Here is a 13,308-nt window from a genome sequence, read left to right as displayed (position 1 = left end):
ATATCGCGAATTTTCAAAAAGCTTTTGAATTTAGCGGCAATTAACCCTATATATAAAATAGAAACTGACTACATGAATGACTATAAATTCAAGATATTACTAAATTTGCGTATTATTTTAACTGACTATCGTTATCAATCAATTCCATTTTCTTAAGTTATTATATTAACTAATGACCAATTATTCGTCAAAAACTAATGATCAATTATTGTAGTCTATATGCCAAAATTTTATTCTAATTATATTTTTTTATTTTATTTTAAGATAATAATGTCAATGCTCACTACATCCACCAGAGCTTGAAATTTTGAAACTAAAGACAATGATGGAACACTATACCAACATTTTGAGAAAGGTTAGTTATTTTAACGAGTGTTGCACCAGCGCAATACGTTACAATTATTTTATACACTCGCATGCATACACTATAATTATATGTTTATTAATTGAGTATAATTTTATGAATTTTTTTAAGTACTCCCTCCGTCCCACGAATCTTGAGACATATTCTTTTTTGGATCGTCCCACAAATTTTGACACATTTCCAAATAAGGTAATAATTATTAACTTCTCTCTTCTACTTTATCACTTGGGCCGGTCTTGCATGCGGCGGTCGCACTCCAGTGCGACGGGTCCGCCCTGATCCGTGCCCAGATCCGAAATCCTGAATCCTAAATTATTACATTTGTTTATAATAATTATTACTTTTAATAAGCATGAAATATACATTTGTTCGCACAAATGTATACTTATATAAATATAGGTATTTATCTTCATTTAATATAAAGTATTATATTTTCTAAACCCTAAATTCTATAAACTAAACCCTAAACCCTGTAAACTAAACCCTAAGCCTGAACACTAAACCCTGTAAACTAAATCCTAAGCCTGAACACTAAACCCTAATAGGAGTATTTACTTTTAATAAGCATAAGAACAAATGTACTATATTATGTTTACCTTCATTCAATATAAAACATTATACATATCAATATATATTTATATGAACAAATGTACTATATTATGTTTATTAAAAGTAACCATTATTATAACAAATGTAATAATTAGGAGTATGGGTCAAACCCACGTGGGTCAGGGTTCCGGGTCAGGAGGGCGGGTTTGGAGTCGGGTCGACCCGTCGCACACCTGTGCGACGGTCGCACCCAAGAATTGGCGTTATCACTTTTATTACCTTCTCTCTCATTCTTTATTACTTTTATACTTTATTAACTACACACAAGGGCGTGTTTGATATTGGCTAATACACTGCATTAGCTAATTTAGTACAGATCAGTCTAGTGTTTGGTATTATTTAGTAATAATGCGGATGACCCGGTTTAATCCCACGACCCAGTATTATTAATCCAGATTTATTAGGATTAATAATACCACCTCCCCCTAGGATTAACTTAAACCAGAATATTCTGTATTTAGCCATGATAGCAAACACCACTCAATATTAATAATCTGTCATTATCCACGCTAAATATCCTGGTTACAAATTATCCTATATAATTCTTTATTGAAAACCAAACGAGCCCTTAAAACACTAATCTACAACTCCTTAATTCTCGTGCCGAAACCAAACGTGTCAAGATGCATGGGACGGAGAGAGTACTAATTAGTGATGCTTATCTTTGGTATATAAATTGAGATAAAAGTGATAAATAAAACCTAGATAAATTATAGGCGTTAGTTTTCAATGGACGTATAATTCTAATGAGTTCCTGTATTATTATTATTATTATTATTATTATTATTATTATTATAAGTAAATTGCGTCTCAATCAATTTTGATCCGATGTTGAGTTTGTTGTATAAATGGTTGCAATAACAACATAATGTTTTAATTTGTAGTAAAATAGATATATCAAACAAATTCAATTTAAAAGTGAAGAAGAAGAGTCAGAGTAAAGACGCCCCAGATAGTAATTTCACACAATACACATAGCTCTAGGAAAAGAAAAGTGTATAATACAATTGATAGATTCATCGGCCATGAAGCACACTAAGAGTGAGGTCGTTCTTAGAGTGGATCACATTTTGGGGTGTTGATCCATTTACTGCAAACACTGGCTGCTTGGGCGTTGCCAGCTCCACAATATCACCGCTCAGCATCGACAGCACCATTTCAATGGCAGGTCTATCATTGGGCAGTTCTTGGACGCACAGCAGACCTATCCGAATGCATCGAACCATCTCTTTCTCCATCTCCCTACTTGCTATGCTTTCCTCCACAAAACTCAACTCATTACCCTCACTCCACATTTTCCACGCCTGCAATTCAAACATATTATTTAATTTCAAAAGATTAATATGTGAAAGTTGACAACTACTTACACATCCTATAAGGCTCAATGACCATTCATCATTCCAATAGTGTGTGTTCTTTATCCCATTCATAATCTCCAGAATCAGCACCCCAAAACTATATATGTCAGATTTTTCAGAAAATCTGCCTTCCATTGCGTATTCTGGCGCCATGTATCCGCTGTAAAATTTATCTTATTGTGTTAGCAAACTTACAGGTTTATTCTCAGCAACATAACTGATACTTACTATGTTCCCACGACTCTTGCAGTACTGCCATGGTCTTCGTTGCCTCCGAATATTCTTGCCATGCCAAAATCGGAGATTTTTGGATTCCAGTCTTGGTCTAGCAGTACATTACTTGACTTCAGGTCTCTGTGAATTATCCTCAGTCTAGAGTCCCTATGAAGGTACAAGATGCCTCGTCCAATGCCATCGATAATATTGTAACGCATTTTCCAATCTAGCAACTTCTTTGCTGGATTTGTAGGACCTGCCAAATTAAAACACATATATATATATATATATATATATATATATAGATATTATAACAACCTTTGCTGCTGAAAATGATTTTGAATAATGCATAAGAAGAATGAGATCGCGCGGTTGAGCTTACCAAAGAGACAAGCGTCTAAGCTTTTGTTTGGCATGTATTCATATATCAGAATCTTCTCTTCTTTCTCAACACAACCTCCCAGCAGTTTGACAAGATTCTTATGTTGGAGTTTAGAAATCACAATCACTTCATTCATGAATTCTTGCACTCCTTGTCCAGAATCTGCTGATAGTCTCTTCACAGCAATATCTTTCCCATTCGCCAGAATTCCCTACCGTGCAAAATACACATACAACATCTGATCAACTTGCCATTGATCAATGGCCAGAATTGAGTGCATGCATCAAATTGTAAGAGTTTTTGTACCTTGTAAACAGGACCAAAACCACCCCTCCCAAGAAGATTATCTTCATGGAACTGGTTTGTTGCCTTAGCAAGCATCTTGAAAGTGAACTTTGGCAACTCCCCAATATTAACTTCGTTTGATTCATCTCTGAGTACGATTGCAGTTGAATCCGTTGTGAACATTTGGCCTGCTTCCAAAATACTTGTATCTTTTGCTTTATCCCCTGATTTGACAAAAAATGCATGATGATCATTTTAAGAGTGGCATATATAGCAGCAAAATACCCTTATTATGTTCAAGTAATAATAGCTGAATAGGCCAATACCTTTACTCTTTACCATCAACCACCAAGCAATGAAGATCATAATAGATATGAAAACGCCTACAGCTACTGGAATTATGATGTACAACTTTCTCCCCTTGTGGCTATCTGGATAAAGAAAGTGATCATTTCAATTCGGTTAACTCTTGATTAATCATTCGATCCAACATTAAAAATTTCCTCACAATATTTATGAAGAAAATTACCGAATTCAGAAGCAGAGAGACGAATGTAGAGATCGACACCATCGCGATCGAACTCCTGAGTGTCAATCAAGGTATTGTTCCAAAACATACAACCAATGTTAGGATCATAAGCATAAGCTATGCAAGAGCAATTGGCCATACATGTGGTTCGACATTCGTCTTTCACCCTAGAAAGCAAGGGTTGAGCAAAGTCAGGAACCTTCATATACTGGAACCTCTGAAATCGATCTCCTTTTCCACATTGCAACTGATTTCTCCTCCTGCAACCATTAGTCCAATTCCCTCTACCCCATTCATCCTCCTTCGCGGGCTCAAATCCTCTCAAACAAGTACAGATAGGCGACTGCAGAGCATTACAGCTACCAAAGGGCCCGCACTTGCCATAAACATCGCATTCGTTTTCAGGAGTCGTCCACTCCACGACCCATCTCTTCTCGATGCCATTCCATACTTTCCGCAACACATTTCCCGAAGAATTTACGCTGGCCGTTATGTACACATTCTCCTGCGGCTTGGTGTAGAAGAAATTGCCAGCGCTGTCGTTCGTCACTTGAGTGAAGCCGTCCAAGTAGGCGTAGAACATCTCCTTTATCCCCAGAAATATCAGCCCGTTCCACGGCCCGCTCCTCCAGTGCGGCCGCCCCTCATTCCATGCGAAAAGTTGTGGGATCCCGTTTATGACGTCGAGGCCGGCGGTGAAGCTCCCTATCTCCGGATCGCTGGTGTTTTTCCACGCCGACACCACCACATGCTTCCCTGTATTCACGTTCTGAAGATAATGTAATTTGTATCCTTGTAATATTTTTTTGGTACATAGAATAAATTCAATAAAGATATCTATTTTTATGAATTCATTTGAATTTTTGATTCTCAATGTGTTAATTATTTTTCCTTTATTTTATTTCAATTCAATTGTCATTTAAAAAAATGACATAAAAAATATTATTATATTATTAAGATTTTTAAGTTGAGTAAATTTGGAAATTATTTTACTTGGTAACTTGAGTAATTACAAGCTTTAAAAAACACAACATATATTTAAAAATTATATATTTATATGACAATAATATATAGTAAGTTATTAAGTAATTTAAGACTTTAAGTTGAGTAATTTTAACATTTTAAGTTTTTAACATCATAATTTATAAAACTATATAGTATAAGTTGAGTAATTTTAATATTTTTTCAACATTTGTAAAGTAAAAACTATTACATGAATATAAGTTATAAGTTACAAGTTATATATTTATAAGTTATATATTACATGAATATAAATTAGGTTGAGTGATCCCACAGTGAAAAATGTAGTATTCTTTACAATGTGTAGTACACTATAGATAGTGAAGCTACATTAAGTTGAAATTATCCCATATTGAAAAATGTAGGATTCTCTACCATGTGTAGTGTAGTACACTATAAACAGTGAAGCTACATTATCCCACATTGAAAATGTAGGATTCTCTACCATGTGCAGTACACTATAAATAGTGAAACTACATTAAGTTGAAATTAACACAAATAATTTAATTTCATTAAAAATAATATAAACAAAATAAAAAAAAATCGGGAACCGTCAGTTTTTGGCCCGGCCCGTAACCGCCGGTTCCGGTCCTGAAAACCGGCCCGCCCAGAGACCCTAAGGGCCGGTTCAGGTTCAGCATTCCGGCGGCCCGCGGCCCGGTGGCACCACTACATTAGGTGCCACAAAGTCAAGAGAAACGAATTCAAAATTGAAAAATTGAATAAAAATTAAACTAACATGAAGAGGACACACAGATCTGGGTTTACTGAGGGGAATAGCGGTGGCGGGCTTGGGCGACGGCGAGGGAGGGGTTGGGTGGGAACAGCCGGCACTAGGGCAACGACGTCGCGGCTGGGAGGACCTGGGCGAGGAGGGGCCTGGCGCTGGTGGGTGATGCGCCGATGGGCGATGGCGTTGCAACAGCAGCGGGCCAACAGCGAGGCTCGGCGCAAAAGGGGTGGCGCCGGCGGGGCCTTGGGGCGGCGGATGACGCGGATGTGGGTGAGAGGTATGGGGCGTCGGTAGGGAGGCTGGGAGAGAAAACCTAAAACTAAAATGTTAAAATTGGAAATGAAAAATAAAGTCTAAAACCATCACGTTTTTTAATTTAATAATTACTTATTTTTTAAAAATATAATATATCATAATAATTATTAAATTCGGGCGGGTTCGGTTTAAAAATCGAACTGTTTTTTTCAAACCGAACCCAAACCTGAACCTAGCGGTTTCAATTTTTTTAAACCGAACCGCACCGTTTTACTTGGCGGTTCCGGTTCGGTTTTGCTCACCCCTAGGGATGGGTGAGGCGATGGGAATTTTTTGTTTAATATTCAAAGATTTAAATTCTTGATAATTTTTAAAATAAAATAATAAAAGGATATTTTTGGTAATAGTGTTTATAAAATATATTATCATAACAAATGCATAAGTGTCTATATATTGGTTTAGTAATTATGTTAAATGACAAAAATTTCAAGTTCGAGTTGATCTTTCTATTGATTTTAATTCATACGTTAGGATTGATACCTACAAAAATTTATCATATAGTATATAATCTTTGATCTATAAATTCTGAAAGCTTTTTCTTTCGAAGGCAGAGAATTTTGTACTTTGTTGGTGTTGTTGTTAACTTTTAGTTAAGTAAAATGATTATTTTAATATTTGTCTTATTAAATTAAATATTTATGATAATGAACAAAATACTCTCTCTCTCACACACACACAAATAAAGTAATTTCACTCAATACAAAATAGCTCCAAGAATAGAAAAATGTAGTATAACGCAGCAAAGCATATTATGATACTTCCGACGACGGAGTCATCGACCATCAAGCACAGTGAGCGTGAGGTCGTTATTGGAGTAGCCATTTTGGTGTGTGGGGGTCGAACCATTCTCGGCAAACACCGGCTGGTTGGGCTCTGGAAGCTCAACAATTTCATGGCTCAGCATCGACAGAGCTATCTGAATGGTAGGTCTATTGTTTGGTAATTCTTGGACGCACAACAGCCCTATCTGAATGCATCGAATCATCTCTTCCTCCGTCTCTCTATTTGCTATACTTTCCTCCACGAAGCTTAAACCATTACCCTCACTCCACATTTTCCATGCCTGAAAGTTAAATCACATCAATATTCAATCTCGTAACTTAAAAAGATCAATATGTGAAAGTTGACAAGTGCTCACAAATCCTATAAGGCTCAGTGACCATTCATCATTGAAATAATGTGTGTTCTTTTTGCCTTTTATAATCTCCAGAATCAGCACCCCGAAACTGTATACATCAGATTTTTCAGAAAATCTGCCTTCCATTGCATATTCTGGCGCCATGTATCCACTGTGAAATTATCTTTATCGTGTCAGCAAAACTTGAAGGGTTATTTTTAGCAGGATAATTGATACTTACTATGTTCCCACGACTCTTGCAGTACTGCCATGGTCTTCATTGCCTCCAAATATTCTAGCCATGCCAAAATCAGAGATTTTTGGATTCCAATCTTGGTCGAGTAGTACATTACTTGGCTTTAGGTCTCTGTGAATTATCCTCAGTCTGGAGTCCCTGTGAAGATATAGGATGCCTCGCCCAATGCCGTCAATAATATTGTAACGCATTTTCCAATCTAACAACTTCTTTGCTGGATTTGTAGGACCTGCCAATTCAAATTAAAATATATAGTAGTATAACAACCTTTTGCTCTTGAGAATGATTCAAATGCATAGGAAGATTGGGATCAATTGAACTGACCAAATATACAAGCGTCCAAGCTTTTATTTGGCATGTATTCATATATGAGAATTTTCTCTTCCTTGTCAACACAGCCTCCCAGTAGTTTGACAAGATTCCTGTGTTGGAGTTTGGAAATCACAATCACTTCATTCATGAATTCTTGCACTCCTTGTCCAGAATCTGCTGATAGTCTCTTCACAGCAATATCTTTCCCGTTCGCCAGAATTCCCTACCATGCAAAATACACATCAAACATCTAATCATCTTGCCATTGATCACTGCGTGCAAATTACATGCAGAATTAAGTGCAAACATCAAACTATTAAATTTTTGTACCTTGTAAACAGGACCAAAACCACCCCTCCCAAGAAGATTATCTTCATGGAACTGGTTTGTTGCATTAGCAAGCATCTCGAAAGTGAACTTTGGCAACTCCCCAATATTAACTTCATTTGATTCATCTCTAAGTACAATTGCAGTTGAATCTGTTGTGAACATTTGGCCTGCTTCCAAAATACTTGTATGTTTCGCTTTGCCCCCTGATTTGACAAAAAAAACATGCATGGGTGATCATTTTAAGAGTGGCATATATATATACAGAAAAATACCCTTATTAAGTCCAAGTAATAATAGGTGAATAGGCCAATACCTTTCCTCTTTACCATCAACCACCAAGTAATGAAGATCATAATAGATATGCAAACACCCACAGCTACTGGAATTGCGATGTACAACTTTCTCCCCTTGTGGCTATCTGGATAAAGAAAGTGATTATTTCAATTCAGTTAACTCTTGATTGATCATAAGATCCAACATTAAAAAATTCCTCACAATATTTACGAAGAAAATTACCGAATTCAGAAGCAGAGAGACGAATGTAGAGATCTACACCAACACGATCGAACTCCTGAGTGTCGATCATGGTATTGTTCCAAAACATACAACCAATGTTAGGATCATAAGCATAAGCTATGCAAGAGCAATTGGCCATACATGTGGTCCGACATTCGTCTTGCACCCTAGAATGCAAGGGTTGAGCAAAGTCAGGAACCTTCATATACTGCAGCCTCTGAAATCGATCTCCTCTTCCACATTGCAACTGGTTTCTCCTCCTGCAACCATTAGTCCAATTCCATCTCCCCCATTCATCCTCATTCACGGGCTCATACCCTCTCAGACAAGTACAGATAGGCGACTGCAGAGCATTACAGCTACCAAATGATCCGCATTTTCCGTAAATATCACATTCGTTTTCAGGAACCGCCAACACCACGTCCCATCTCTTCTCGATCCCATTCCACGCCTTGCGCATCACACTTCCTGAAGAATTCACGCTGGCCGTCACATACCCGTTACTTTGCGGCCTCGAGTAGAAGAAATTGCCTGCGGTGTCGTTCGTCACTTGAGTGAAACCGTCCAAGTAGGCGTAGAACATCTCCTTTATCCCCAGAAATATCAGCCCGTTCCACGGCCCGCTCCTCCAGTGCGGCCGCCCCTCATTCCATGCGAAAAGTTGCGGGATCCCGTTTATGACGTCGAGGCCGGCGGTGAAGCTCCCTATCTCCGGATCGCTGGCATTTTTCCACGCCGACACCACCACCTGCTTCCCTGTATTCACGTTCTGGCTCAACGTCATGCCCGGCACCACCACGTCTGTAGGTTCTGAGAAAGACTGCCATAGCGTGTCTCCCGTGGCAACGTCCCGCAAAACGAGATTTCCGGTGTCGAGGATTTGGACGGTGGAGTTGACGAGGGAGGTAGTGAGATTGGTGGACCAGACGGTTTGATTAGCTCCGTCTATGACCACGAGATTGCCGTCTTGGGATAGAGTTATGGCGCCAGAAGCATCTTTGAGGGGTTTCTCTCTGTTGGCGACCCATATCACGGTTTCCTCTGAGAAGGCGAAGAAGACACCTACGTAGCGGTTGGTGGTGTTTGGAGGAGTGAAGAATCCTAATTTGTATATCTGCTTTTCGGATACGATGGTTTCTGGATCTTTGATGACAACACTGCCTGAAATGGTGTCTTCTTCTATGCTCGAGCTCAAACGTACGAGGATTATAAGAACAAGTATTGATTTATGAACAAAGACTTGAGTGATTCCCCGTGACATTGTACAAAATTATTGAAAAGGAATGGGCTTATAATTTTGGTGGCTCGTGTTACCATGCATTATATATATAGTAAAACATACGATAACGCACTACATAAGCACTCGCATTTTGATAGTTTTGAAAATAAAAAATAATTGGAGTTTGTGAAATGATGATGCGACGGTGGGAGACTTGGAATTTAACTAATCTAGTATTCGACTGAGGAAATAAATAGTTTGCAATTGCAGCATTTTTTTCTCCATGCCGATGCCCAATTAGAATTAGGCGTAAAGATTCAATTCGATTTAGTGTAATTAAAAAATTGATGGTCAGAGATAATTACTTGTAGTTGTCTAAGTCTACGGTACTAGCTCTGATGTTTCCAAATAAAAAAAAAAAAAAAAAATACTCCACTTATAGAACACGGTGTCTATTGTCTAAGTCTACGGTACTAGCTCTGCTACAGCATTTCAACTATAGCGGCACCAGACAATACGGCATTTTCTTATTCAAAGGCACCAGAGAATACGGCATTGAAAAAAAATAGTACTCCCTCCGTCCACGAAAAAGTGCCCCATTTGGGTGTTGGCACGGGTGTAAAGGTGGTGTAAAAGACTAAAAGGGTAGTGTTTATATATTGTGGTTACTTTTACTAATCTTGCACTAACTATTTGGCATTATTTTATTAGGTGAATTAAATGAAAGCATTTAAATGAGAAAACATTAAACAAAAGTGCCGATTCAATAAATAAATGAACTTGAAATTCAGAAAATAAATAAATACTTAAAAAAAATGGAAAATAAATAAATTGGAAATAAAATTTTCAGAAAATAAATAAATAAATAAACTAAAAATTGAGAAAATAAATAAATAAACTGGAAATAAATAAGTAAATAAACTGGAAAATAAATAAACTGAAAATTCAAAAATAAATAAATAACTAAACTTGAAATTCAGAAAATAAATAAATAAAATGGAAATAAATAAATAAATAAATAAACTGGAAATAAATTAACTGAAAATTCAGAAAAAAAAATAAACTGGAAAATAAATAAACTGAAAATTCGAAAATAAATAAATAAATAAACTGAAATTTCAGAAAATAAATATATAAATAAAACGGAAAATAAATAAACTGGAAATAAATAAATAAATAAATAAACTGAAAATTCAGAAAATAAATAAATAAATTGGAAATAAATAAATAAATAAACTAAAAAATCGAAAATAAATAAATAAATAAACTGAAAATTGAGAAAATAAATAAATAAATAAGTAAATAAACTGGAAAATAAATAAACTGAAAATTCAAAAATAAATAAATAACTAAACTTGAAATTCAGAAAATAAATAAATAAATAAATTGGAAATAAATTAACTGAAAATTCCGAAAAAAAATAAATAAATAAACTGGAAAATAAATAAACTGAAATTTTGAAAATAAATAAATAAACTGAAAATTCAAAAATAAATAAACTTGAAATTCAGAAAATAAATAAATAAATAAACTGAAAATTCAGAAAATAAATAAATAAATAAACTGGAAAATAAATAAACTGGAAATAAATAAATAAATAAGTAAATAAACTGGAAATAAATAAACTGGAAAATAAATAAACTGAAAATTCAAAAATAAATAAATAAATAAACTTGAAATTCAGAAAATAAATAAATAAATAAACTGAAAATTCAGAAAATAAATATATAAATAAAATGGAAAATAAATAAACTGGAAATAAATAAATAAATAAACTGAAAATTCAGAAAATAAATAAATAAACTGGAAATAAATAAACTAAAAATTCAAAAATAAATAAATAAATAAACTTGAAATTCAGAAAATAAATAAATAAATAAACTGAAAATTAAGAAAATAAATAAATAAACTGAAAATTAAGAAAATAAATAAATAAATGGGATTGATTAGGCGTGGGGGAGTTGGTTTCGTAGTTTTAATTAGTGAGTTAATTGTGTGGGTTAATTGCATAGATTAAATAAAAGTGTGGATTTATTAATGACATAAGTTGTAAATAAATTGAAAAGTAAAGGGTATGAATGTACAAAAAGGTAAACAGAGTACTTTTTCGTGGACAAGAAAAAATTGGTAAGTAGGGCACTTTTTCGTGGACAGAGGGAGTAGTAAATTTTGCACGAAACGGATATGAATCTCGGTTTATTTTTTATGATTAATAAGGTATTAATTACTGCATCCGTCCATGAAAAAGAGTCCCATTTGGGACTCGGCATGGGTTTTAAGAAAGTTGTTAAAGTAGGTGTAAGTGGAGAGAGAAATAAATTTATAGGGGTAGTGTTAATGACAATTTTACTTGCTTAATCCTTTGTTAATGGGTAAAGCAATTCAGCAAATTCCAAACAAATTAAGGCATTATTGAGCAATCAAATGCAACAAATTTAGGATATTAATTAAGAAATCGATTGAGTAAACAAATTCAACAAATGGGTTAAGAAATCGATTCAGCAATTTCAACAAATTCAGCAAATGGGTAAAGAAATCGATTGAGCAAATTCAACAAACTACAAACAAATTTTGGCATTCAACGAATCGATTGAGAAAATTCAATAAATTTATGGCATTAATGGGTAAAGAAATTCAATAAATTTCAGCAACAAATCTAGAAAATTCCAAACCAAATTGAGGATATTCTCCTGCCGCATCACTCCATCCACCGCTACCAAGCTCCTCACCAGTGCGAGAAGCGCCAGCTTCGCCTTGAAGCTACTCACGCAGGCAGAGCGGACGAAGGAGTAGGCGTTGCAGACGACGGCGAGAGGTAGGGCGAGAGCGAGTTCCCGTGGTGCTCCGAGAGGATCGAGACCAGCCGGAGGCGGCGCCTTATGGTTTCAGGCTCCGAGAGGATTTAAGGGAGGTAGCGCCTTATGGTTTCAGGCTCAGAGGGGGGCGGCGATTTGGGGTTTTGGGCTGAGATGGAGGCGGAGATTTGAGGGAGACGGCGCTTAGGGTGAAGAAGAAGAAGCGAGGCGGCGATATGGCAACAGATCCATCAGAGCGGTGAGAGAGAGAAAGATGAAGCTAGGGGATTTAGGGTAGATTCTGGATTTTGGGGGATTTAGGGCTGAGTGGTGAGAGAGAGAGATGAAGCCAGGGGAGCGGCGCTCAGGCGCGGCTTCGCCGGAGAGGGAACCGCGGCGGCCGCAGCCCTCGCTGTTGTCACCTTCGCCGGCAGTAGATGAAGGCGGCGCGGCGTCTGGGTTCAAGGGTGCGTGAGAGTTTGAGAAGAGAGAGAGGGCGTGAGGCGAGAGGTGAGAGAAGGGAGGTGCACCGGTGGTGGTGCTCGGAGTGCCGGCGACGCCGGTGAGGAAGGAGGGGGGGATGGGGGCGCTGCATCTCTGTGTGTGTTGTGTGTGTTTTGTGAGTGTGTGCGTGGGTTTTAATTAGGTTTTAATTAAGGAATTAACTCAATTATTTTTAGTTATTGAGGTAGATGTATTAATGGCAAAGTAAAGTAAATATTGAAGTCTATGGAGGGTATAATGGTACAAAAAGTGAAACAGGACTCTTTTTTGTGGACAAAAAAAAGAGGGGAAACATGACTCTTTTTCGTGGACGGAGGGAGTATTATTTTTTCTTAGTATTAGAATATTTTAAATTGGGGTTAATGCCGTTAAATCCTATAACTATATGCGTTTTCGCATTTTGCATCAGTTTCAGAATTTCTGCCAAAGTATATCCCAACTAAACCTT

The 13,308-nt window shown here is 36.5% G+C and overlaps 2 protein-coding genes across 2 annotated transcripts; both read right to left on the bottom strand.

Annotated features, from left to right (window-relative positions):
• Positions 1 to 1,912: 1,912 nt before the first annotated feature.
• Positions 1,913 to 4,504, bottom strand: LOC130985700 (G-type lectin S-receptor-like serine/threonine-protein kinase At1g11330). The gene is made up of 7 exons (XM_057908787.1): positions 3,744 to 4,504; positions 3,541 to 3,645; positions 3,236 to 3,438; positions 2,930 to 3,140; positions 2,560 to 2,803; positions 2,341 to 2,491; positions 1,913 to 2,277 (listed from the first exon to the last, which is right to left on the bottom strand). Exons 1-7 carry the CDS (start codon positions 4,324 to 4,326, stop codon positions 1,990 to 1,992), a joined length of 1,785 nt encoding a protein of 594 aa, XP_057764770.1. The 5' UTR covers positions 4,327 to 4,504; the 3' UTR covers positions 1,913 to 1,989.
• A 1,910-nt stretch (positions 4,505 to 6,414) lies between these two features.
• LOC130985691 (G-type lectin S-receptor-like serine/threonine-protein kinase At1g11300) lies at positions 6,415 to 9,752 on the bottom strand. The gene is made up of 7 exons (XM_057908778.1): positions 8,343 to 9,752; positions 8,140 to 8,244; positions 7,827 to 8,029; positions 7,509 to 7,719; positions 7,170 to 7,413; positions 6,950 to 7,100; positions 6,415 to 6,874 (listed from the first exon to the last, which is right to left on the bottom strand). Exons 1-7 carry the CDS (start codon positions 9,601 to 9,603, stop codon positions 6,584 to 6,586), a joined length of 2,466 nt encoding a protein of 821 aa, XP_057764761.1. The 5' UTR covers positions 9,604 to 9,752; the 3' UTR covers positions 6,415 to 6,583.
• Between the last annotated feature and the right edge of the window lie 3,556 nt (positions 9,753 to 13,308).

Source organism: Salvia miltiorrhiza, chromosome 5, assembly GCF_028751815.1.
Source record: "Salvia miltiorrhiza cultivar Shanhuang (shh) chromosome 5, IMPLAD_Smil_shh, whole genome shotgun sequence".
Taxonomy (NCBI): domain Eukaryota; kingdom Viridiplantae; phylum Streptophyta; class Magnoliopsida; order Lamiales; family Lamiaceae; genus Salvia; species Salvia miltiorrhiza.
The sequence above is the reverse complement of the archived record's forward strand: the minus strand, read 5'-3'. Positions and strand labels throughout refer to the sequence as shown.